Source organism: Taurulus bubalis (assembly GCF_910589615.1).
Source record: "Taurulus bubalis genome assembly, chromosome: 6".
Classification (NCBI taxonomy): Eukaryota; Metazoa; Chordata; class Actinopteri; order Perciformes; family Cottidae; genus Taurulus; species Taurulus bubalis.
Window position 1 is genome coordinate 5009450 of NC_136594.1, and position 27827 is coordinate 5037276.

At 42.7% G+C, this 27827-nt stretch overlaps 2 protein-coding genes across 2 annotated transcripts in view; one reads left to right on the top strand and one right to left on the bottom strand.

Annotated features, from left to right (window-relative positions):
* Nucleotides 1–803, top strand: part of gtpbp2b (GTP binding protein 2b) — an 11624-nt gene extending 10821 nt beyond the window's left edge. The window contains exon 13 of the mRNA XM_079220105.1: nucleotides 1–803. This exon is cut by the window's left edge and continues 1027 nt beyond it. The gene's annotated coding sequence lies outside the window, so the exon portion shown is untranslated.
* Nucleotides 804–2840: 2037 nt separating this feature from the next.
* LOC306738273 (apoptosis-stimulating of p53 protein 2-like) lies at nucleotides 2841–26544 on the bottom strand (the record flags this gene model as incomplete). The annotated part of the gene is made up of 18 exons (XM_079220102.1): nucleotides 2841–2882; nucleotides 3847–4046; nucleotides 5143–5309; nucleotides 5402–5535; nucleotides 6739–6876; nucleotides 6967–7715; nucleotides 8459–8846; nucleotides 9336–9442; nucleotides 9711–9833; nucleotides 9939–10158; nucleotides 11066–11230; nucleotides 11545–11750; nucleotides 12238–12436; nucleotides 13181–13282; nucleotides 13583–13659; nucleotides 17824–17937; nucleotides 18060–18207; nucleotides 26536–26544. 18 exons carry the CDS (start codon nucleotides 26542–26544, stop codon nucleotides 2841–2843), a joined length of 3288 nt encoding a protein of 1095 aa, XP_079076228.1.
* Nucleotides 26545–27827: the final 1283 nt, after the last annotated feature.

A 27827-nucleotide genomic window follows, 5' to 3' on the forward strand; every position in this document is an offset into this window, starting at 1 on the left:
CGTTAAACGTATTTTACCAGATTAAAGAGCATATTAAATGATTTTCAGGGTGTGCATTTATAATTAGTTTGCGGGATCAAAGTATTTATTTTTCTTCACTTAAGACAAAATGGCTGCAAACATTCCTCCAAAAACCTCCCACAGCCACCGGCTCCTTCCGTTGCGCTCCCGTCCTTTTGCACTTTATTCACTTTTAATCATTACGACGTGTCTCTGAGCACTAAATAACCGGACCACAATAAGTAATAATCCATAGTTTTAGAGGTTGATGCATTGATGAAATACTGGAGGAAGCTGTTAGCGTCCGTTCTCTTTTTCAGATACTTTAAATGTGCTTTTGGGAAACCGCTGAACAATGTATTTTGTGTTACTTTCCAGCCTTACGTTACCTGACTTTTAATATCTGCATCTATAAATGACAGACGCTGAAATATTTGCATCTTGGGTTCCAGTTTCTGTTCATGTTGAGGAGGTTTGATGCAGCTCAACATAACCTGCATGCTCTTTGACCGGCAGACGACAAAAAGAAAAGAAATGTAAAGTGTGAAGTAATATATCAAGTGTTGAAACTGTTTTTTTTATTTCTTTTTTTTCTGAGGTTCTGTGCAATTGTAAACCTTAATATCGAATGTACTTTCCATGGATCCCGTGTAACTTCTTAAACTGTTCAAATGGAGTTCTCTGCACTTTGTTTTTATGATTCTTCTGCATGCGACTCTGCGAGCGACGAGGACGCCGCCGAGCGGAGACGACGCCCACAGCTGAACATTTAAACTTTAAAGAGTGCATTTACCCGACTGTCCCTCGACCTAATAAATAAACTGTTGAAACAACGTGACGGAAACTGTCGTTTTATATCATTTGCGGGATGTGAAAAATGTAACATTGAGGACAGAAAGTGTGAATCATTTTTGTTTTTATTAAGAAAACAATCTTCCTGTTCTGCGTCTTCACCAGTCAGACTTTAATAAATGAGTTTCATATCCGTGTGTCCAGAGCAGAGAGAGGTCCAGGATGTATGTAGCTTAGCTTAGCACAAAGACAGGAAGCAGGTGGAAACTGTTAGCCTAGCTAAAAAAAAACTCCACTTGCATCCTCTTATCTAAAATCGGCTTTGATTTGATTTAAGCTGATCAGGCATTATTTTTGGAAATGCAATAATCTACTGGTCCAGCATATTAGAAAAAATACTGAGATTACACATTTTTAAGAGTTTGTAATTTAAGTCCTCAGTTTTGACACATTTTGTTTTAAATTCTCACGATATGAAATCTACTGATGAGTTACTGAACATGTATAAAAAGAATTCTGCTCCCAACTTTATCTTTTAAAAAATGACACAAATTCTGTGCTGAAGCTGAACATGGACTTTTATAACAACAATAAAAAAAACAAATCCAAACCGTTTCATACTCTTAAACAAGTGCTTTAACAGATAGATCCTGTATGTGTTCGGGGAACATTAATGACATAAATGTCAAACTAACCTCAACGACTGGCAGCCTCTGAGCTGGATGGATCAAATCTGCAAAAGTGCACAACAAAAAACTGGCTACAAATTATTAAAAGAATACAAATAAGTACCTGGTGAAACAAAATCTGCACTACAGAGACCCAAAGAAACGAAATATCTGTTTTTAAAGTTATCATCTTGTTCCCTTACGTCCTTAACTTGTTCCCACAAGTTATTATTTAGTTCCCTAAGTCCTTAACTTGTTCCCTTGAGTTACTAACTTGTGGGAACAAGTTATTATCTTGTTCCCTTAAGTCACTAACTTGTTGCCACAAGTTATTATCTTGTTCCCTAAGTCCTTAACTTGTTCCCTTTAGTTACTAACTTGTGGGAACAAGTTATTATCTTGTTCCCTTAAGTCACTAACTTGTTCCCACAAGTTATTATCTTGTTCCCTAAGTCCTTACCTTGTTTCCTTAAGTTCCTAACTTGTGGGAACAAGTTATTATCTTGTTCCCTTAAGGCCCTAACTTGTTCCCTTAAATCCTTATTGTGTTCCCTTCAGTCCTTAACTTGTTCCCACAAGTTATTTTCTTGTTCCCTTCAGTCCTTAACTTGTTCCCTTATGTCCCTAACTTGTTTGCACAAGCTATTATCTTGTTCCCTTAAATCACTAACTTGTTCCCACAAGTTATTTACTTGTTCCCTTAAGTCCTAAACTTGATCCCTTAAGTTATTATCTTGTTTCTAAAAGCATAAAAAAAGAATACAAAAACTAACTTTGGGCTCTGTACATCATAAAATGACTCCATATTTGGTAAAACACTTCCTAAATGTGTGTTATAATCCCAAACTGTGCTACATTGTTGATCTTTCCTTTAAATTGTGTAATAAAGACAAAACCATCCAACCGTTGGGACATTTGTTGCATGTCGTCGACGCTCTTTCTTTCTTTCTCTCTCCATGTTTTAAGTCTTCATGTCAACTGTTGCTATTCAACGAAATAAGATGAAAATCTTAATAAAAAAAAGAATTCCAACATGAACAAAAAAGAATGTTCCCATTTTGTTTTTAGGGCCCCTCGATGGCTCGGGACCGCTCTGTCGAAGGCTCGCAAAGACGAAGAAAAAAAAAGTCTAAATATCTGCCGATGAATTTGGGTAAACTGGTAATCTGTTCATTTTACCACAGGATGCAGATGAACTATTGTCTCCATGACGATGAGCTCATTATGACATTCTTTGTGCTGAGGTTGAAAAAACAAACGGGTCCGCCAGCAGTTCAGAAAACAACCGGCTCTCTTTTTTAAAACAGCAACCGCGAGTCCAGAGGTTCAAACTCCTTCTCAGAACGTGTCGGTCTTTTGGAGGGATTGGTCAGGCGGCGGCTAAGCCAGGGTCCTCTGCCGCAGCTTGATCCTCAGATAGAGCTGGGGAATAAAAGGGGAAAGGAATTTCTCATTAAAAACACCATTAAGATAACGTTTAATTACCGAAGCCTCTTACGTAAGACTGCCGAGGAACAGGAGTCTCAGAGCTGCTTTAAAAAAGAAAGAAGATGAAAACACAAATGAGATTTAAGAAGAAATAGGCGTCAGGGTCGGCGGTTCAATTCCCTCTGGAGCTCAATGTGGAGAGCAGAACATCAAACTTCCCAGAAGTGAAGGTTCTTAGGGAGGAATATGTGATTTAGGAAAATGTACAGTGAAAATGGAGAGAGGGTTCACTTGATGCACATCCAATTAATCCCTTTAGTGTGACTAAATAATAAAGTTTCAAGCAAATTCATATTTGAAGGGCTTGAGGTGAAATGGATCCGTCCATTTTTACCGTAATTACAATTCTGCATTGAAATATTTCTGGAAAAAACGAATAATAAACTCTGTCTGAGAAAATTCTCTCCATTTTTTAATTAAGTTTATTTTGTCCACAACACCTTTCACACAAATCCAATGGAGTTCAAAGCGCTTTACAAATGTTTGACGAGGCAATAGCGAAACGGACGTGTCGAGATGAAGAGACGCCAATTAAGTAAATTAAACATTAAATACAAATTGATTGAGGTAAAACAGTAAAAAGAAAGTACAATTTAAGGCAAAATAAAGTAAGAAATACGTATAAATACTAAAACCCCGGCAGAAAAACACATAAGAAACTGTATAAAATCAGAAGTAATACAAAATAAATAATTATAAAACACACACAAAATAAAAGCCAGACTGAATAAATAGGTTAATTTAGTTGCAAAAACATGTAGTGCTAAATAACAGTTATTTCAAGAAAATTACAAAACTGGTAAAAAAGTGAACTTTGCACATAATCCACCAGAAAGGCCGGGTCAAGTGACATTCTTCAAATGCTGCTGTAAACGTCCGGGCCTCTTTTAAAACTCACCCCCAGCAGGTTGCGGGGGATGAGGCCCTCCCGGTCGCCGCATCGCGCCCACCACCACTCCGTCTCCGCCTCGTCGTCGCGCCGCAGCACCGTCATGCAGTCGCCCTCCAGGAAGCCCAGCTCGTCCTCGCTCTGAGGCTCGTAGTCCCACAGGGCGTAGACCACGCCGCGGTTCATCACGCCCATCTTCTCCTGGACGCCTGAGAGAGAGAGAGAGAGTTATTTCCTCTACTTAGAACTTGTGAGAGCTCCTCCAGGAACCCTGAGGCCTCCTCAAAACTATATCTCAGGACAATGTGGGCCCCTGTAACGTCAATGGGATCACTGGGACCTCATCAATGGCCCCTGGAGGCCCATAAAGCCACACAAGGCCCCATGAAACCTTCTTAAACACCACAGACACGTAGAACTTCCTCACTGACTCCCCAAAAAATCCTCTTCCTATCTCACAGAATGGAAGGGACCTTCATTTACTTCTGGAACATACATAAAATGATCCATTTAACCACATTAAAACTTCACCAAAACCATGTTGGAACCTCCCAAAAACCAGTTAAACCTTTTCACAAATCTCTACAACTTCCATAGAATAAACAAAGGTGTTGCAGGCGACGCGTTTCGGTGCGATCGGAGCCTAAAACCCCCAAAACTGACTCAGAGAATCATTGAACTTCTGTAAAAAAAACTACTGAACCCCTTTAAAGTCTTTTTAAAGTCTTCTAAAATTCACCTTAGCTAAATGCAATGTGTTGATTCTGACGCTTTTATCCAAAGCGACTTACAATAAGTGCATTGAACCATGAGTACCAACTCAGAACAACAAGAATCAAGAAAGTACAATTTCATCAAGAAAGCAAAGCTACAAAGTGCTATAAGTTAATGCCATTTAAACCTGTTAAGCCCTTTTATATCAGGAAAATGAAGAAAAAATCATGGTATAAATCCCTCCCCCCCAAAAAAAACAAACATGTTAGGTATCAAATGAAACATAAAAATCAGGGCTACAATAATATATAATCCCGATGTACAACCTCTAAACACAACTCAAACAATAAATAGGGTTAGGGCTAGGGCTTAAAGGGCTATGTGCTACTTTCTTTATTCAAAGTATAGTCGGGAAAAGATGAAAAGAGCACAAACTCCTTCTACAGGCTCCTCGTGGTCTCACTGAACTACAAAATCATCTCAGAGGATCAATAAATCTCCTCATTGAAGCCCAGAACCCCCTCGTCCTCCTTGGAGACTTCGGAGGTTCTGTTCTCTGTCACCACGTTAAATAAGTGTGTGTAGTCTCACCGTAGAGGAACTGGGAGCACTGGGCGTAGCCGTCCTCCATCTCCTCACACTTGTCGGCAGCCGTCTGCATGTCGCTGTACGTGGTGGCGAACACCGCGGCCCCCGACTCCACCAGGAACTTGCAGACCTGGACGTTGTTACAGGAGGCGGCGCAGTGGAGGGGAGTCCTGCAGGCGAGGAGGAACAACAGTTTGAAGACGCAGCAGCTTCATCCGCGTCGGGCAGAACCAGAAGTGAACATCTTCTGGTTGGAACTCACCAGCCGTCGCTGTCGGCCGCGTTGGCGTTGACCCCGAACTGAACCAGAAACTTGACGATGTCCGTGTGGCCGGCGCAGACGGCGTTGTGCAGCGCCGTGATGCCCTCGTCGTTCGGCGAGCTGGGGTCGTCCACCTGCGGGAACGGACGCGCGATGACGTCATTATTCCACGTCGTCCGGAGCGAAGATGCTGGTTTCATTCGCACGACATTCCAATATCCGATGTGTTGTGTCAAATGTGTTTTTTTCACGCTTGAAAACGTTCAAAATCTTTTGTTTAGTCATATTAAATCTAAATTGTAACGCTAATACCAAAAATATATATATATATTTCAGGGTTCATACACATTCTGACCAGTGGGTTTCCATGACTTTAAACCAAATTTCCATGAGCAAACATTTTGTGAAATCTAGGTGTAAACATGAAAAAGTGAGTAAATGTAGTATTTAAACTAACAATGAGAATATAAAGCATACAGTAAACCTTAAATGCCACAAATGAATGAGACAATAGTTTGATTAACAGAATAAACATTTATATAGATGTCTGTATGCCTGCTTATATTTTGAGCGTCTTTCTTTTAAAAGCATATTAATTATTTCAAACTCAGCGTAAATGAACGACATGAACACATGAATATAACACATTTACATGACTTTTACTAAACTTTTGGGATTTAATTTTTTTCAAGGACTTTTCCAGGCCTGGAAATAACCATTTTAATATTTACATGACTTTTCCAGGTTTTCCATGACCGTAAGAACCCTGTTATATATAATGATGAGTGATTGAATCTAAGATTTAAGGATGTTTTGTGCTGTTATATATGGAGGACAGAAAATGACTTAAGTTTAAATAAATAAATGCAAGAATAAATACAGGAGTAAATAAATAAATGCTTAAATACATGTATACATAAATAAATACAGGAATAAATAAATACAGGAATAAATAAATAAATGCTTTAATAAATGTATAAATGAATACAGAAATGCAATCCTGTTTAACAATGAGGTTTGGACTGCCCCAGCTCATTTGCATATAAAGAAACAGAAATACAGGCATAAATAAATGAAGAAATACAGAAATGTAGAAATAGATTTAGTTAATGATGTCCTGTTTAGGTATAAACTTATATTTATTTATTCCTGTATTTATTTATTTAAGCATTTCTTTATTTATTCCTGCATTTATTTGTTTATACTTAAGTCATTTTCTGTCCCCATTAGTTATACGCATATAAAGTTACACTTTCTGCGTTTGTGAACATTTAAAGGGATCTGCGATGTGTCAAACTGTCTCACTGGTGGATAAGACCAGACGGGGAGTGACTCACGTCGTAGATGACCCTCTGGACGAGGTCGTACTCGCCCTCCAGGGACGAGTCCAGCAGCAGGGCCAGAGGGTTGAACTTGACCCGCATGCCGTGGTCGATCCGGTCCGAGTCGGCTTTACGGAGGATCGACCTCTTCCCCTGAGAGGGGAAACAGTTTGCTGTAATCATTTCGGTGTGATACTTTAATTAGCAAAGCAAATTGTTGTATTCGACCCGGGTCACACTCACCGTCACCGCCACCTGTCCCGTGACCTCCGGCGGCCGCAGGTTGAGGGCGTCATCTCCCTGATCGCCGTCCCCACAGGACGGGTAAGGCGGGGGCGGGTAGGGCGGGAACTCATCGGCAAAGTAGTCCAGGTGGACCGAGGCGGACGGACAGACCTCCTCGTCCTCCTCGTCCTCCTCGTCCTCCTTGTCCTCCTGAGGGGGCGGCAGGGCGCGGCAGGCGGCGGCGGGGTCGGGGATGGGCGCCCGGGGGGGCAGAGGGGGCGGAGTCAGACTGTCCTCCGGGCTCTCGGCTCTCGGCGGGGCGCCGTCGACCCCGAATGCGAGGTCCGCCGGACCAACCGTCTCCATGGGGATGGTCTCCATGGGGATGGTCTCCATCGCGGCCAGAGTGGTCTTCTGGTAGAGCAGCTTCTGGATGTTGGGGCCCGTCGGGCCCTCGGGCTCCGTGATGGAGCTGCGTTTCTTCAGGGGCCGCGGGGCGTGGTGCAGCCGGCGGCGCAGCGCCTCCAGGTCGGCGTCGCTGGGGTTCCTGTGAGGGTTGGACAGGAAGGGGAGGAGCTTGGTGGGGCTCAGCGGCCGCGGGGTGCCGCGCTCCGCCGCCGCCGCCGTCTCCGACCCGACGCCCTCGGCATGGCCCCGGCAGCTGCCGTCGGCCTCGAACCCTTCGGACGCGCACGACCCGGAGGTGATGACGTCTGAGGCGGCGGCCGGCTGCCCTCCGCTAGCTGGGAGCACTGGTTTCCCGTACACTGTGAGGAGCGATGACAAACCAAACATCTGGTAAACAGCTGGGGTGATTAATCAGTTAATCAGACATCTTAATAAACAAATAAATAGTTTGTCATTTTTCAACCAGAAACATTTTCTGCTTCCAGCTTCTCCAATACGAAGATTTTCTGCTTTTCTTAATCTTGTCTGAGTATTAAATATCAGTGTGTTTTGAACTGCTCATAGTTATGAGAAAATATTGACAATATAAGTAACATGAACTTAATCTTTAAAGTTTTAAAGTTTTAAAGTTTGGACTAATCTTTTCTAACTTTTGAGAACAGACCTTACATTTTATTTTTCCCTCCACCTGATGAACATTTTTCTATTATCCAATAACAAACGTTAGGTGTACAAGGAGGAGTGTTTAATTATGATGGACATGCAGTTATAGGATAGCAATGTACTGCTTTTTAGACACCTAAAAGAAAAAGAAATATCAGTTTCAATCTACGTTATACTTTCTGTACTTTTTTTGTCAACGGAGCCCGGTGTCTTTGAAGTCTGATTCTTCAAACTGAGGGTTTTTGAGTGTGGATAAGTAAAAACAACCCCACATCAAAACACCCAAACCTATCTTGTGGAAGTGAATAAGAAGAAACCTTTTCCTGATTTACACCAATATAATTTTGGCAAAACGTTTGTGGCGATGACTGTGAGATAATTTGTAAAAAATAGAATACATCCAAATCAATACTACCGAGAGCAGTAACAGTGACATCACCTCTGGGCTGGCTGCGGGGCAGCGTGCCGCCGCCGCCCTGGTAGCCCTTCCCCTGCTGGGTGTACATGGAGTAGATGGACGACGCCGCCAGAGTCTGGGGCTTCTGCAGCGGAGGGGGCGTGGCCTCCAGGAGCTCGGGGGTGTACGGTCGCACGGCGGCGGCCCGCGGACTCTCCTGCTTGTTGGGCAGAGGGAGGGTGTGGCTGTGGCTGGAGAGGACCCCCGGGGCCCTGAGGTGGCCTCCGACCGGTCGCACCTTACCGGGGAAGGTCCCGGTGCTGTAGAGGGCCTTCTTGGAGAAGGTCGGCGGGCCGGATGAGGAGAACGGTTTGGGCTTACTGGGAACGGGAGGCGGCGCCGCCATCATGTTGGAACCTTTACCAGAAACCTGAAGGCAAAATACAGAGATAAATAACATTATACTCAGTGGAAAATAAGAAATTACACAGATACTGCGACCTACTTATATATTTAAAAGGTGGCAAATACTTTTTTTTTACATAACAAGCTGAAATGTAACCGCAAACGTTCATAAGCTGTATGGCTTTGCAAGGCTTTCCTGTCACTTTAACATTTTGTATTATTCTTATTCTCAATGGTATTGTTGTTAGTGTATATTTTTTTTTCCTTTTACCAGAGCAGAATCAAACCCTAAATCGAGTAGTCAAGCGAAGTGAGGAATTCTGCTGACGTAGGGATCTGATTTCCAAACGTGATGAGAGCTTGATTCCAGACGTAAAAAGCTTTTAGTTTGAAAAACTACAGGATTCCCAGTTGCACCCGTCATTTGTTGTCAGTACCTAAAAGGAAGCTGCTAGCTTTCTCAACGTAAGTGAACATGTAATAGTAAGAAATGGAAGTGAGAGTCTCTTGATACCTGATTGTCCCTGAGGAGGTTCTCAGTGATGTGATTGGTCCGTGAGGGGACAGGAGGCGGGATGTCAGACCCAGAGAGGGCCTTCTGATCCGTGAGGGTCTTACCGTCTACGAAAAGGGGAAAAGAAGGGGCATCATCATCATCGTCATCATCATCAACACCATCGTCTTCTACCGTGTGTCATTTTTAAACAGTTTTTAATCTCCCAGACAAGAAGCCAGTCCTCAACTCAACGCACCAACAGGGAGACTTTTCCAAACGGTTGCGATTTGCGATAGCGTAAACACCGATGGAGAATGAAACCACCAATCAAGCGCATTGCAGCCTGACTGTTGCCACAAACCGCATCATATATTGTGTGGAAAACCAACTGACCTGAGTTATGGCTGCTGAGGCTGGACATGCGAGGCAGGGTGGAGGCGTGGCTGTAACCTCCACTGGACTCCAAAAATGAGCTGCTCCAGTCAGCGAGTTTGGTTATTTTTGATGTGGCAAAACCTATAAAGAGGAGAGAAGCTGGTAACCAAACACTGTCGGTACACATTGGTCCAAATGGCGCTTTGACCGTATTGTGTGTATCCTCCTTTTTCTGTCTATTTGTACCTGAGGCGGGTTTGACTGGTCTGGGAGGCGGCTTCTGGGACGAGTCGGGCATTGGCAGTGTGGCGGTGCCGTCCGGGTACGCCGGCTTCACCAGAACCTCGTGGCGGGCCGGCAGCGGAGGCCCCTGAGAGGTTGTAGTGGAGGACGACTGGATGTACGGCCCCACCGCCGCCACTCTGGAGCCCACGCCGTGCTGAGGGGCCACTCCGTCTGAAGCCACCTGGAGGGAACGGTTTTATAGTCGACAGCGGTTCAGTAAAATGTCTGCAGAGTTTCTGTCAAATCAAAAGCGGTTATCAATTGAAACTTGACGGTGGCGGTAGAAAGCAGTTTTTGAGTAATATTCACTCAAAATACATTTTTCTCAGTCCACTTTCTACTTATTTGACAGCATAAGTTCACAAAGATGATTTATGTCATTTTTCACGTAAAAAAAACCAATTCATGGTTCGTTCCAATTTCATAAATATGAGGATTTTCTGCTTTTCCTCTTAATGTTTGTAATTTATATACGACTTAACAATGTTGAGCTTTGCACTGTTGGATGGGCAAAACAAACATTGTGAAGGTTTCACTTTGGGTAATGGTGACGCCATTTATCACTATTTTCACTATTTTAATCAGCCAAACAATCCATTAATTAATGGAGATCCATCCATTAAGAATGTTATTAGTTCTAAATGAGATATAATACTCCTATGATCTAATATATAATCCAACAGTCACAGGGGATATTTTCATACTATTTGAAGTACATTTTCCTGATTATACTTACATACTTCTACTCAAATAAAATGTTCAATGCAGGAATTTGACTTGTTACAGAACATTTTTTTGTTTGGTATAAGTACTTTTAATCAAACAACAGTTAGCGCTGACGTAACGTATCGAAAACCCTCCGGTTCAGCCCCAGGTAAACACTGTCAGCACTGTTGCCATAGTTGGCACTGTTACCGCTGTTAGCATTTAGCTACGTTAGCTAGATATGCTCTGAATTTGGAATTTAGCAATTTTAAGTAAAAGATCTGAACACTTCTTCCATCTTGAATAGAAATGTAGCTCAATACTGTAGTTACTTTGAGGTTAATATTTATCTGAATGTTTTTCTTTAGGTTGTGCGCACTCACCGGCAGGTTCTCTTTCTGCTGCAAGGCGGCCTTCTTCTTCCAGAGCCGCTGACGGAGCTCGACCAGGCGCCGGTCCATGGACACCACCTCCAGGTTCCTCTTGTTCAGGCTGTCTCGCTGCTGCTGCAGCCTGCCGCTCTGGTCCTGGTTCAACTTGTTCCTCAACTGCCGTGTCAGGGAAGGAGCGCGGTCAAAAAAACTGCCACGACGGAAGCTAACTTTGCAAACGCTGCATTAGCTAGCTAGCGCAGCCTTCCCGCTGAGTTCAAACTAGCTACACCAGCTCGCCGCTGTCTCGTAAGCTAGTTAGCCGGTCTGCTGAACTTCCAACATTATGAACAGTCTGAAGTTATGTTTTTAAAATAGCTTTCGGACTGTTCTACTACTTTATTACATTTCATAGAATCAATAATGAAAATAATCTTTAGTTTTAGCCAGCAGAGCTTCATGTTGATCCAGATTATCAACTCGGGTCTCACCTGCAGCTCTTTATATAGGCGCTCCAGCTCCGCTGTGGAGGAGGTGTTGTGGTGATGAAGGAGAGGAGGAGGATGAAGAGGAGCCTCCAGCCTGTTGCTCCTCAGCGTCTCCAGCTGGTCGCTCAGCTCCTCCACCCTGGACACGGCGACCAGCAGCTCCCTCTGCTTCAGCTGGAACAGACCGGTCATCTGCTCGATCTCCTCCACTGGAGCAACAAACACAGGAGCCACAGACCAATAAGAGGGTGGGCATACTTACATATACTATATATACTATAATATTGAAATGTATATAATGGAATACATGGTCAACTTATGTTAGCATGACTATTATTTGCGCGATCCTTCCTTAAATGCATAAGCAATTAGGAAAACACTCTTGCACACGCACACACATGTTTTTTAATACAAACAGAGCATCTTTCTGGGACAGAATGCGTCAAAAGCCTTAATAAATATGACTCAATGTGTCTTAAATTCTTCTAACTGTAATGAAATGCTGCTATAGGAAAACTCGGACTGCATGGAAGTGAATGGGGAAACCTCTCAATGTTCTTTTGGAAAAACAAAGTTTGAATACAATAATTGTTTCACGTTTTCCAGCCATGATGATTGCCCTCATGCTCATTCCTTTTAACATAAAATGTTTTTTATCCTGCAAAATGTTACAAAATCTGTTCAGCCAACCGAGACCTCCGTCGTCGCACTGACCTAGCTTGGTGTTGCTGAGGCGTTTCTGCTCCACCTGGCCCCTGAGGGCCCGGACCCGTCGCAGCTTGGCCTCCTGGTTGTGCGCGTTCTCCCTGAGCTGCTGCAGTCGCTCCTGTTCAGACGACTCCTGCTGCTGCTGTTGCTGCTGATCCTGCAGCTTCAGGTAGCGCAGCCGCTGCTCCTGTAACGCAACCGCATTCAGTGCAACAGCGACAGAAGTAGAATAAAACCCCTACTTTATCACCTACACACACCCAACAAATCACGGTAAAGTGGACGTGATCGTCAGATTAAAGTCCGGAAGGAGTGAAGACTTCGCTCACCAGAAAGCCTCAATTGAGAAATGTATTATTTTATTTATGTATTTTTGGCGGCACTGTTTTTCTTTTCTGTATAAATGTGTATTTCACTGTATATTTAGATTCCTGAGATAAATAATAGGATGATAGTAAAGCAACTGTCAACCTGCTTGTTTATGCAAGCGTGAAAATATTTTGTATTTATTCCGCAGCGTGAATTGGGTGCCAAAAACTGCAGTTCTTCACATGGCCACTTGAGGCTCTAAAAGCGATTATAAATCGCTAAATAAGAGATTTTTTTGTTGATGTTATAATCGCTTAATAAATTATATTTTACAGTATAGTGTACTCAAGAATTCACATGAATAAAAAACATTAAAACATTTGAATGTCACCACACATCCTCAGGAAGAGACCAACGCACTTGTAAAAGCTCCAAAGTAGGAGGTGAGAAAATATGAATACATTTTGATTCATAATGGCAAGCAGTGATGAGAAGGTGGTCCTTTAGTGACAAAAGGTTGAGAACCTCTGCTCCAGTCTACAGATAGTGGAATCTAATCTGGCCAGGTGGTGGCGCTGCTCGTTAGTGGGAATACTGGTTTGCAGTGTTAGGTGTTTCGTACCTTGGAGGCCAGCAGCTGCTGCTGTGTATTAATCTGCTGCTGCTGTCTGGTTGCCAGATCCTCCAGGTCGCTCAGCGTCACGTCCAGACGTGGTGCTGGGACCTGCAACACACACACACACACACACACACACACACACATACACAGTCAGAGTTCAACTTCAAATGGTCATGTACCAACTTTCAAACAGTGCGGCCTTCACACCAAGACAACACCTTCAGTACATTTAAACTACAGCACCTAGACGGAGGCTCTAGTGAGTCTAGAGCGCCAACGACAGCTCCAATGCTAACTGCTGGGTGTAGTTTTGGTGGAGCTATGGCTAACAGTCGCCCCTCGCTTCCAGTCTTTGTGCTAAGCTAGGTTAAACACCGCCCCTGACTCCGAGTGAAAGTGTCTCACCCCGTTCTCCAGACATCTCTCCACAGAAGCCTTCGCCTGGTTCCTCTTCATCATCTGATGATCAGCTCTGGATCCACCTGGAGATCAAAACAAAATCATTGTTGATGCTAATTTGACATTTTCAGCCCTGTACGCGGCTCGACAATTCAATTTCTTATAAACTTTTTCGATGATATATTTTCACAATTCAGTTCTCTGGAAAGAACCACACAGGTCTGACATCTGGTTGTTGTGTTTGATTCTGACATTCATTTCCAGAGGCACCAAACTATAAATTTGTGTTTTTTTTTTAAATGAACAATTTCAATAGGAACCAATGGGCTTTGAGCTGAGAGCCACAGTCAGGAAGTCAGGAAATAGAGAGACGGACCAATATGTTTGTTTGAGGCTGCACATGGGATTTGTTGGTTATGAGAACAATATTATTAAAAAATAGCTTTATCCTCTGAGGTAATGTTTTGTTTTGTTCGGCAGTGGTTTCACAGTATGTTGGAGGTCAGGTCTTTGTGAACATCCAGGTTAACAATGACCTGATGGAGGAAAACCTCAGAGGGGATTTATTTGTTTTTGGGACAGCAATAAACCCCACGCGCGCACACATACACACACACACACACACACACACACACACACACACACACACACACAGTCCAGCAGCTGTACACGCGACTCCCTTGAGTCATAAGCTGATTACAGTTTGTCATCTACTGTAGTGGCACACTGAGCCTCCTTCGTTACCGTGCAGGCAACTCCACATGCACAAATACAACTGGATTACTGTGAATACTCAGCTGGAGGCAGTTGTTCGACTTACGTATTTATACTCCGTGTTCTCAGTGATCTGAGTCTGTCTGGAAGGAGAGTTTCTCATTTAGAACAATGTGTGTTGCAGCTGCACCTTTTGCACTCTGTCATATTTCTCCACTGTTGACGAACACTTTTACCACTAATTAAGATTAGTTTGCGCTTTCTCAGCTACAACTTCAGCCAAAGAAAATGTCAGCCGAACAAAGTTTTCTTGCCACCAAGTGATTAAAGTACAAGATGGAATCACATTTTAAGTGTTTTTTTTTAATAAGTTGCGGCTTTAACCAATTCAAAACCATCCAGACCAATCAGAGTGATTGTTATATAAAACTGTAAATCATAGCTTGTTTTATGAAAAAAAAGCCATAAGTAATGAAATAATAAGTAGTGAAATATATGGTTTGGTACATGAGAAAATTCAAATGTCGCGCAAATGTGCCCCAATGCAAATTTTGGAGTCGTCTCCTGAATTTTCTCTGAACTAAACCCTCTCTAACTTTGTTCTGCTTCACTTTATCAAAGTCAACCTTTGCAGAGAGAATGTTCACATATTGTGCTATGATTTGAGTTAGAGAATGTTCACATATTGTGCTATGATTTGGGTTAGTGAATGTTCACATATTGTGTTATGATTTGGGTTAGAGAATGTTCACATATTGTGCTATGATTTGGGTTAGAGAATGTTCACATATTGTGTTATGATTTGAGTTAGAGAATGTTCACATAATATTGTGCTATGATTTGGGTTAGAGAATGTTCACATATTGTGCTATGATTTGGGTTAGTGAATGTTCACATATTGAGCTATGATTTGAGTTAGAGAATGTTCACATAATATTGTGCTATGATTTGGGTTAGAGAATGTTCACATAATATTGTGCTATGATTTGGGTTAGAGAATGTTCACATATTGTGCTACGATTTTGGTTAGAGAATGTTCACATATTGTGCTATGATTTGGGTTCGAGAATGTTCACATATTGTGTTATGATTTGGGTTAGAGTTTGACCTTACAGCTGCATCAATTCAAAGAAATAATCATCCTGAAAGTGCGTTTTTGTAGGCGGACCTGAAACCTTTTCATTTCTTTCTGTGTGTCATCTTCATTTACTTTTAACCAGTAACATATAGACTGATACGTATCTAAATCTCACATGTGTAGTCTTTTATTATAACCAAACCTATTCAAATAGCCCTAGTGGTTGCAGAGATACACCCTTTTTAGTTTGGGTATGACATTTTCGAGTAAAGGGCCTAAAAATAGGTTGGTTCTCAAAACTTTGGAGCTGAGAGAACGTAACCTATTGAACATAAGAGAAGATGGCATAAAGGACATAAATAAGTAAAACAAGTAACGATAAAAGAGCAATAAGACTCAGATGCAGAGTTGTTTACTAATGCGTCTGAGATCAAACTGCACAACCCCGAGTCAGAGCCGGAGATCACAGTCAGGAAGTCTCGCTGTGACTTGGCGGACGACGTGTTTGACCTCGACCAATCACAGCTGGTCGTTCATCACGCTCTCTTTGCCTCGATGTGTTTCGGGGAGGAGCTGCCAGGTCCAGCAGCATCACTCCTCTTCTGGTTTTTCTTTTCGTGTCGGCTCCTGCTACACACTGGAGAAGAAGGACGCTGCGAGGTTTCTTTCACTGCAACGACGGGATAAAACCAGACGACTGTGTGGTCAGACTGATATTGTGTAATCTGAACTCTGCATAACTGGAGGCTGTTCAGATAATTCTGTTCAGGCTTAACACAAAATCATAATCAGATTTAAAGGCCACCCAGATTTCTTAGTTTTCCTCGTGGGAGGAAAAGTCAAACCAGCACATTGAGGCAGGAAAGTGAATTATTTTTAAAAGCAATTTGACATTTTGGCCTCAAAAGAATAATAAATAAATGACTAAAGCCTCCATTAAGTCGATGTCCCCACAGTGTTACATGACAGCGTAGAATATTGTTGGAACATCGATTTTATATTTGTTTTCCAGTCCAGAAAAGCGTGAGTGACCTTTGTGACATTATTGAACCACATCGGTCCGACTAGGGGTCTAAATATTGAGTCTGATTTTCTTTGTGTCCTCTGCAGTCCTCTCCGTGTGAGATGAAGAGTTTAAACGTGTCGGTCCGTCGTATGTTCATATTTAAATCTGCACACATTTCATGTGTTTTGACCAACGTCTGTTGATGTCTTCTGTCCTCATTGAACCGATCTTTGTATCTTTCTACTCTTAGTCTGGTCGAACCGATGTGCAGCGTTCAAAACAAACCCTTCAAAAACATCATCATTCTACAACCCGAAAGCAAAAAAAGACAATTCCAACATGAGGAGCATTCCTCTCGGACGTCTGACTGGAGCCAATCCATCTTTGTGGCCGGAGACGACCAACGTTTCCATTCTATCTGTACGCATTTGATTCTTCACCGTGTCTCTCTCCCCTGCACTGCGGTCTTTATCTCTGGGAACTATCCACTGTTCCTCCTGTGGAGGACGTACACCGCCATGTGTCACCTCCTGGAACACACATGGAGTCACCAGCAGTGTTGGGGGTAACGAGTTACAAAGTAACGGATTACAGCAACGATATTACTATTATAGGTAACGAAGTAAAGTAACGCATTACACTCAAAATATTGGTAACTACACTACTTTACTAGACCTCAGTAACGCGCTTTCCTGCGTTACCCAAGACATTTTTACCAGTCCGAAAAGTTCTCTTTTAGTGGCGCGCGAGTCACACGACACTTCCTGCATGAACATTAGCAACAAGCTGCTAGCTAGCGCTGCTGCTGCTACTGCCCGCGTCCCCTCTGCCCAAGTCGGGTGTCGAGCCTGGTCCCGATACCTTCGGTGGTTTTCGGGGAGCTAGCGGAAGTTAACGGAGAGCTAGCGGAAGTTAACTGAGAGCTAGCGGAAGTTAACTGAGAGCTAGCGGAAGTTAGCGGGGAAGTGACGGAGCGCTAGCAGGAGCCCCAGCCGGCTACAGCGGGGAGCTAACGGGGACTCTGACTGAAGGTAGTAGCGGCTCGTAACCCAACGTTTACGGTAGATTGTTCATGCAGGAAGTGTCGTGTGACTCGCGCGATTATTATTATTGGAAATTATATTAATTAATAATAAATTAGTATTGAAAATAAAGTGATGAAAGGGCCATGATGTGTGTCCATGTATCTTTGCAGTTCATTTGGACATTTGCTTAAAAAAAATGGAAAGTAAAGTAACTAGTAGTGAAGTTACTTTTCAAATACCAGTAACTAGTAAAGTAATCTAGTTACAATTTTCAGAAGTAACTAGTAACGTGTAACTAGTTACCTTTTATGAGTAACTACCCCAACACTGGTCACCAGCTGCTTCTTCTTTTGGAGTTTGGAGATTCGAACACGACCCCTCACTGGCTTCCCACACAGAAACCCATCACGGCCCTTTTCCTTACCCGCCTCTCTCCCCGGAGCTCTCTGGTGACGCAGCAGGTAGCGGACCTCCCCCCTCTGCTGCCCCCATCGCTGCAACACCTCCGACATCCGCTCCCCTTCTCCAACGGCATGCTCTGATTGGTTGAAAATGCCAAACACAAGACTGTTCATCTCAGGGAAATCAGAGAAGAAACAAGTGTGTTAAGCGTACGGACCCGACACACGTATGTGTTCATGTTTTTACGTGGGAACTCACCTGAGCCTCTCCACGTCTCGGCCAGGTAGCAGTCGGCCTCGCCCGGCTCCTTGCAGAGCTCCACCACGTCTCTGCACAGCGTCTCCGGCGTGATGGGAACCTCGCTGAAGTGCTGGTCGTTGTTGCTGAGGTACACGGTGAGGAACATCTACAAACACACACAACAGGGGGGAAATAAATTAGGGTTATATGTCTTATTTTTCAGGTCATATCCTGTGATTGTCTGTTGGAGCTTTTCCCACCACTGAGAGCACTGAGGTCATGTTTTTATTCTGATGAAGTAGTAGTTACATAGTATTGTACCGGTCGATTTAAGTGTTATTGATTGTAACAACCTCTGTGGAGGTGTTTTGATGAACGTGTAAAGGTTTCACCTGTAATAGTAGAAGTAAAGAAGTCACTTCCTGCCAACACTTATTATTAATGACAATCTCACATCAAAGGAGATGCCCAGATGGAGCAGTATTCTCCATTTTTGACCTGGTTCTCTCTGTATCTGAACCAGAAAAATAAAGAAAAGAAAGTGCAGATGACCACCTACAATTTAAACAGTTTCCTTTGCCTATAAAACAACGGCCTGTCCTTTAACAGATTGTGTCTCTATAGTTAAACCGGTGTTGGATGTGACTCACTCAACCTGCCTTCTTCACCTTTACCGCAGCTTCCTGTGCCGTTTAGGACTATAATAGATATTTGTGGACATAACTCCCATGATGCACCGGGCCATCTGTTACTCCAGCAGGGTATCTGCTGTCGGGCCCAGAGCCAGATCGGCTCCCAAAAACCCGGCCAACCGGCACGGAGGCTGCGTTTCAAGCTTGTGTTTGTGCCGGGTGGCCGGTGCCGAGAAACGACTCGCTCAAAGGCTCGTCTTCTGGTTTCTCTGGAGCCGCTCGCAGGATTTAAAACGTGCAGCCGGCCAGAGCCGAGCCGGCTTCGACTCTCGTCTCAGTCTTCCCTTCGTTCCACTCGGTCGGACGTGAAAAATGAGAAACCTTCTTTGACCTTTGTGAAGCTGACTGCGGCATCATTTACATGCAGATGTCGTCGGCTGTTATCGAGGTTGGAATGAAGCTCATGTATAAAAGCGCTATTTGGGTCCATAATAATAATAACCTTTATTTGTATAGCACATTTCTTGAAGACGATGTCGCTCATAGTGCTGTCCATAAAAACAGAAAACCTTCCTTTTACAGATTTAATAAATAAAAATCCAATATGTGTTGAGATGTGACCAATGTCTCCAAAAAGCGGATGCATGACGATGAATTGGAGCTAATGTGTTGTATTTTCTCACTTGGAGGCAGCAGACAGAAGTGTGAACCTGGCAGAGAGAAATTGGGATCGAGTACATGAGTCGCCATCAGAGCGCTTAAACGGCGAGCTGTTTCCGGCTGAAACGCTACATTTTGGGCTTTTTAAATCATAATTACTCCTTTTTTTTTAAAGGTAATATTTCATTCAGACTAAAAGGTTACCAGACATCCACAGTGGACTGCTAGACTGCAGCAAATGGAAATGAGGAGCCACATTCAGAGAGGGCTTCCTTTAACACTGTGGTCCGTTAGCTGGTCTGCAGAAGTGGCTCATGGGAGATTTATCCTGCTGAAGCGTCAGCTGAAGTAACTTAACAGAAAATCTCAGTGAAAATAATGAACTCAACGGACTCAGTGACAGAGATGAATTGGTCGTCCTGCTGTCCTACTTGCAGCTGTGATGGAAAACTGGAGCACCGCTACCTTCCTCCTTCAGGTTCCCGCGCAAGGATGTGGGTCATTGCCGTCAGTCACCGAAAACCGAGGCCGACCAGGAAACGCCGCAGCCAATCAGAGACCGCCGCGTGTCCCTCGGGACGCCGACGGGGGAGTGAGACCTCCCGTCGTCAGGGAGGCCGCTTACTGAACCTCAATACGTCCCGAGTACAGACTGAAGGCGTCTGCGCTCCAAAAAAAGAAAAGTGTCCGTACTCAGAAAAGTGGGGAATCATAAAGAAGGGACAGGTTGACCTTGACGGATCTTTTCACGTCTTGTTTGACCGAAGTTGAGCAGACGCAGCTCCCACCGGATGATCACATGTCACCGTCTTCCTTTCTGATTTAAAACTGAAACCGCGGCTCTGAAAAGGACTTCTCTGTGATTTTATTAAGGAAAAACCAACAAATTGCAAACATAAAATCCCACAACGAATGTCTGATTTGAAACGTTATCTTACGGAAACATTTAGCAGCAGTGTGCTGCGTGCAACGTTAACGTTAGCCTAGCATGCTAGGCTAACGTTAGCATGTTAACATGCAGAGGAGGAAATAGAATATAGATCCTTTATTTCAGTAAAAGTACTAATACCACACTGACAATTCTCCACTACAAGTAAAGGCCCTGCATTCAAAATCATACTTAAGTAAAATTGTATTATTTATTATGTATTATCAGTAAAATGTACTAAAAGTATGAAAGGTAAAGTACTAATTGTGGAGTAAAATGTCACTATGTTGCACTTTACTGCTGTAGATGTTTTTAACTCCTTTATATCCTGTTGTCTAGTTGAATCTATATTAATGCATCATATTCTATAAGATCATCATGTTTGTAGCGTCTCTGTGAGAAACCTGTTTTCAGCTTTGTGACGATGCATTTTCCAGCCGATCCAAGAGGCTTTTTAAAGAGTTTGTTTATCTGAAGAAGTAGGAGGAGGTTATCAACACATGAAGGAAACACTTCATCCTTCAGTTTATCACAAACATTCAACACATCTGGAGATACGAGGCTTTACCTGGACAGGAAGGAGATGAAAAACTAAAAAATACTATATTTTCGTCTGAGGTGTAGTGTCTGTCTGTCTGTCTGTCTGTCTGTCTGTCTGTCTGTCTGCCTCATTAAACTCGTGAGGATGCAGCTCTTCTTAATCCAGCCAGGAATTAGCGCAGCATCACGCAGCTTAAACCGGCGCCCGGCCCACAACAACCCTCCGCTGTGAGCGAGGAAATTAACGAACACGTCAACGGCTTCTTCAAAAACCATAAACAAAGAGCATTCACTGACGTGGAGCCGCGGTTATCTACTCAGACGTCAGCACAACTCACTTTTTAGGGTGACGCTTTCAATCAACATCCGTTATTATTGTATTATCATGTATTATATTACCAATGTGCTCCAACTGGTGTTTTTGTTATTGATGTATAACCTTTATAGCTTGGATTTAAGGAGTTGAGTTTTATTCTTTTTATGCAGAAAAAAAGGATTTTATCGAGAAATATGTTTTGTTTTTCTTCATGGGATGTAAAAAAAGACTGTATTGTTATTGAAACATGTCGATCAATATCCATCAGTCAGTTATTAATCACATAACGGTCACAATACCGACCAATGTTTGTCTCCACGTGCTCTTTTTATTTTTATTCTCTAATTTTTTGATATACCTCGTACCATTTATTTGTTTGTATCTGTACTATTTATATCCAGCTGCATTTCCCCTTTAAAAGGTTCATTTTATCTTCTCTAAATCATGTTGTTTAGCTGTATTGAAAACATACGTTTCAGACTCAGCGAATTGGCCGAAAATATAAACTGCCTCGTTCCTAAAAATGAAAGATTTGAGTTTGTTCTGGTTGTACTTCAGCTCCAGGAAATCGAGGCGGCAGCTGGCGAGTCACATCCCGAATGTTTTGAAGGCGACGCGGACGGCTGGAGCCATATGGCCGACAGCATCACGTGACGCAACCAATATTGGATTAATGAGACACACACACACACGCACACGCACACACACACACACACACACACACACACACACACACACACACACACACACACACAGAGCCCCGCCTGCTGTTCAGGACCACAACAACATCCACGCAGGAGGCTTCCACTCAACTGCTGTCGTGAGCTCGGGAGCCGCTCTCTGATTGGCCGCCCGCTGTGAAGTTGAAATTGCACATTGGGATCATTCACACGCATATTTTCAGAGTCACTAATTAGCCACGAATTGATTGTTTGGCCTGTCGCTGCGGGTTAGGGACAAACTCTCCGAGGTTCACCGCCGGGTCAGCGATTTAAAATCCATGAACCAATCGACCGACAGTCAGCTGCCTTTTGTGCAACTCTCTAAACGCAGCAGACGGAGTCCCGTCACCATCACCAAATTACACCGACGTGCTAAATGTATGTGACATAAACAGATTACCGTGTCAGCCGGACGGGATAAACAGGACCCCCCCCTCCCCCCGTCATTCACAAATTAATCCAATGTGATGACACTCTGGTAGCCTTTCATGCAACAACACCACATGATGGGAAATGGAGCCTAATTCTTGTTACACACCCCAGTAGTTTGTTACTTAAAACCAGAAGCAATGTGTATTGTTCATAATAAAAAGTTACCCGGCTTGGGTAACTATTTTTTTGGTGTTTTCTGTGAGCAAAAGTTGTGGATTGTAGCGAGTACTTTCTTTAGTATCACATTTACACACTGTGAACCATCAAGAGGATGTCAGGCCGCAACACTTTGGCCCTTCACTTGATGAAGTGCAAACATTCCTCTGTTCCGAAATAAAGGAAAAAGGGACCTGGCACCAGAAGTGTTGCTCCCACTAGTCACATGGACACAAACCTGTGAGAACAAGGTCCAACATACCAAAGTTACCCTTCCCTTAATGTCCTACGCATCATTTAGTTCAACTAAAGATACATGTATGACTTATTTATTACATTACATTACATTTCATTTAGCTGACGCTATTATCCAAAGCGACTGACAGTAAGTGCAATTCAACCATGAGTACAAACTCAGAACAACAAGAATCAAGAAAGTTCAATTTCTTCAATAAAGTCAAACCACAAAGTGCCATTTAAGTGCTACTAAGGTGCTACTACAGCGCTACCTTCCTACCTATTAGCTTGCCGTGTCTGACGAACCCAGTACTGCATCTGTGGCATATCGACACAAAGAGGGTACAGGTTGGTTGTTTTCTGTCCCTGTTTACTTGCTTCCCTTTTCGAAAAAGGTCAGCCAAACTGACACGGACGAATCGAGCAGTAAAGCAAACTTAAAAAGGGACATAAGGTGGCGGAAATCTATTTGTCTTTGCTTTGACTTCGTCGTCGTCTTCATTGCAGCTCGCAGGTCTCGGCTACTTCGTAATAGTCGCTTTAGACGCACTGTAGGAGCCATTAGTTATGTCTATGTATTTTATTTTGGTAGTGTGTATTTTATTATGATAGTTTATATATAGGTGGATAATTATGCATGGGTACGGGGAGATCACACGTTTTTTTACCGCAAACAACAATGTATAAATTGTATAAACCTGCAATATAATTAAATGGGAACATCACGAAGGTTCCCTATTATAGTTCCTCATCGTGTGAGGAATACCGGCATTGCAACTCTTCCTCCATGACCTTGAACATTGCGCACGCGTGTGTGTGTGTGTGTGTGTGTGTGTGTTTCTGGTCACTGTGGCAACAGTTACCAAGCAGCAAGGCGAGCTCGCTGAGCCCTGCCTGCAAGATGAGGACGCAGAGTAACGATGAGCAGAGGAAGCACGTATGAAACATTTGGGGATGGTTTTGGGGGTTTTGGGAGTCAAGCACACGACCACAGACGGAGAGATCTGAACCCGACGAGACGGACTGAGAGGTGTTTTTATTTCTTCCTCTTCTGCAGCACTCTGAATGCCAGTCACTGTGCGGATGTTACGCACTACTGTGTGAATAACAATAAGGGTTCTGGAAGGGGAAGTTCAGCTCTCTGTTTCCTCCGTCGGGCCTTCCTCCTCCATCTCATTGTGTTCCTCATTTATCCTTTTAAACGTGTTTGATTTATTAAAAAGACATTTAACCTCACAGTCAGTCTGATGCCGCTGCAACGAGTGAATCCCGACAATTCTGTTCAAATTAACCCACTTTGGAGTAAAGAAATACACAAAACGTAGTATGTCCAAATACATAGATGTCAAATGTAGTTTGCCAAAAAAGTACCAGGATGTGCCGCTGCAGGATGCTTCTCTGGCTCTTCCGACCCACAATCCTCTGCGCCGCATGATGGTTGAGCGAGAGGGTCAAAGGTCAAGATGCAGTCGATGCCGTAGTAGTGAGCTTCTAAACCCTGGATCTGACCTTCAAGGCCCGACCTCCATCTTTTGAAGGCCATGCAGGTCGATGAAAAGTGTTTGTAAAGACATTGATTTTCATTTTTTTTGAAAGAGGTGAATGAAAATCATTGGATTGGACTTTGATTCAATATGTTTGATTGATGTCTGCTTCCCCTTTTGCCCCGCCCTCCGTACCCGGGGTTAGATCTTACAGGAGGAGTCTGAGGAGATTCTATATTTCTTATTAACTAATATTAACTGATATTAACTCATATTCAGACCCATAGTGCCGACTAACAAGTGTCGTGTGCGTATCAAAGCAGATATCTCCTCTTCCTCTGAGCCGCAGCTGTTTCTCTGCATGGTGACATGTTCCTTCATCACCATGAACACACACACACACACACACACACACACACACACACAGTCCTGCTGCCACAAACACTCACTAAAGCACCTAATGTAGATTCATATTCATCCACCGCTGAAAATAGTCCCCAGCAAATGCACTATTTCCTCCTGTTTGTTTGATACACACTACAGCAGCTGTTTGGTAAATTACGTCTTTTCTAAAAAAGTTAACTATATATGTGTCTTTTTCATGATTTACGTCCTCAGTATGAAGCAATGGGCTTGGAGCTGAGAGCCTCTGAACTAGCAGGCTGTTGGTTCGGGTCTTTTAATGGGATTTGTTGACATTGAGAAAGAAGAACGCCGTGATTAAAGTTAATGCTCAGTCCTGTCTGGCGTTGTAGAGACGACCGACTGCATCAATCAAAGACTGAAGTCTTTTTTACTCTTTACTTTTTCACGCACGATTACTTAACAGGGACATACTGTATCATGGTGATGGGGGCAAAACCCCAAAATGTCAAAGAGGTAAAACGGAAGATGAAGCAGCACTGCAGCGTGGATGAAAAGGTCAAAGCTCTTCTTCTTCTTCTTCTTCTCCCTTTTAAACGTTGGGAATACCTCCATACAGAAAGGAGACAATGGCACGGCGGCGGTTGCTCTATTATTAGTGGCGAGCTGATCTCGGGGCGTCTGCTTGTGACATTTTGTTCGTGCGGCGGTGAGCTTTCAGTCGGGTCACGAACAAAAAACTGTTTCCCTTCTCAGATCTGTGCCTTCTGACGATGGCGTGGATCCAGGAAGTCGTGATCGAGTTCTACTTCAGGAAAGACGTTTCAAAATGTGACACGAGTGACTCTTTTGTCTGTCCGTCGACTCGTCGATAAATCTTCTTATTGTTCAGTATTTAAAGTGCCTTCAGACCCCTCAACGCTGCTTCCATTTAAAGGGCCACACACGTGTTTTCTTCATGTTTTATTATTTAAAAGCGGGTAAAGTCGGCAACATGTTCCTCCTGGATGACGTGTAATTAGTTTTACCTGCTTATATTTATCAGTTTTGTCTTTTGAGTCACATTGTAAATACAGAATAATTATAATAATAACTCTGAGTATTCCTTCTTTGGTGTATCTAGAAATAGTGGACTTTTTTTGCTGGAAGATTTTGTGACCCTCAGTCCTTTTTGGGGGAAATTAAGTAACTTTCATGATATTTGAATCCCTTATAATGGCCATAAAGCAGAGTTAGAGCTTCGTTGTTATTATTAAAACATGCTATATTATCATTATTGGTGGTAGGAGCAGTAATATTAATTTACAGGGAGAGTATATTAATATTAATAAGAGGGCAATTGTGTTGATAATATCAGTCACATTCATGTTCCATGTTTTTTGGGGTGGTTTGAGCGAGTAACAATATGTTGAATAAACAGGACCATAAAAATATACGGAGGTTAAGTCATAGTTTGTTGTGACGTTACTTTGATTCTTCATGATCCATTTCTTCAGTTTGCTGGATGTCCAATTATATTTTCTGTCAATTTGATTTAATAATGAAAGAAAAGGTCTATTTCAAAGACATTTACACCTTTATGTATATGTTTTTTTTTGTCTTAACATCCTGGAATCAACCTGTAAAATCACCACCATGGATATGATTTTACCAACATTGTAGGTTGTCGACTAAGTTTATTCACATTTCTCAAAAAACACAAGTCATGACATCGGTGCGCTAAAGGAACCTGGAACTTTGACATATAATTATGAGAAGACAATGACTTTACATTATGAGTCCAGTTCAGTCGCGGATTAAACCCTTTAAATCAACATTATGGAGCAGTTTAAATTGGACTATATTGAGATATGTTACCCATTTGAGATGATGCTTTCCTTATAATTTCACCTTAATATGTAAGTTTTTTTTTTTTTACCTGTGAAATTAAGGGATTCTGTTTTTATAGCAGTGTAAATAATAAACATACTGCAGGTAACTGCCCCTTTATGGATACAACACATGCAACCATGTTCTCCACTCACCGGCATCATGTTGGCAGTGTTCCGCTCTGTCGCACCCAGACTGCAGGAGACCATCAACGGGTCCTCCTCCTCTGCGGGGCGGCGGTCTCCTCCGCGCGCTCCATTCACACCCGATTCATCCTCATCATCTTCATCATCATCATTATTAATATCATGTATATATATATATATCAGCTCCTCCTCGACCTGTTGCAGTGAACCAGCAGCGGGCCTTTAATTATCTCTGTCATGCGGTCCGATCCCACTGGAGAGAAGAAGGAGAAGAAGGAGAAGAAGGAGAAGAAGAAGAAGAAGAAGAAGAAGAAGAAGAAGAAGAAGAAGAAGAAGAAGAAGAAGAAGGAGAAGGAGAAGGAGAAGAGAGAGAAAAGAGGAGGCAGAAGATGTGCATGCGGCTGCAGGGAAATAAAAACTCCTCCTGGGGAATAAAAGTGCAGCAGTTGTGGAGATGGAAACGAAGCTGGAGCGGTAATCCTGCTCAGCGTGCAGGGTCCGTCTGCCTGCTGAGCGTGTGTGGATCAAAACCATTCAATCAACGCAGACCGGTGCCCGGCCGGGGCTGCGCTGCAGAGCAGGACGGCACTTCCGGGACGAGATTTCACAATAAAAGCCCTTATTTGTAGCCTGGTTCCTGATCTTTGACTCAATACTTTAAGTCATAACACCATAGATAATGATCAAATAAGACATTATTAATATATACATAGTGCATACATTTAAATACACCTGCCACTTTACTTTACACTTGTCACTTTCACACAAGCAATCACTTCTTTCCGTGCACTTTACACTTTACTTATTTTTATTTTTAACTTTAATTTGTATTCCCTGTAAATATTCAATATACCCAATTGTAAATATCCATGTTCCCTCTTTATCCATGCTTCCTCTTTATTGCATATACTACTTGCTATTCTATTGTTCATCTATGTTTATATTCTCAAATATGTGTTGTTGTTGCTATGATGCTGTCGTAATCTTGAATGAAACTCTGGCAGAAGAATTTTCTTCAGGATTAATAAAGTTATATCTTATTTCATCTTATCTTATAATTCTAGTTCAATTGAATAATTACTGAAAGGCACTCGTGGAGGAAATATTCAAATATTTAAATTCAATTAAAACTTAACTTAGGTAAAAGTATTAGCCTAATACCACATGATAAAAAAAATACTGTTTAGGCAAACCTCTCGTTATGCAGAAAGGTCCATCCATGTATTAACAATGTTATAATTATTAATACATTAATATGTAAGAATAGTTCATGTTGCAGTTGGTGAAGGAGGATGACTCAT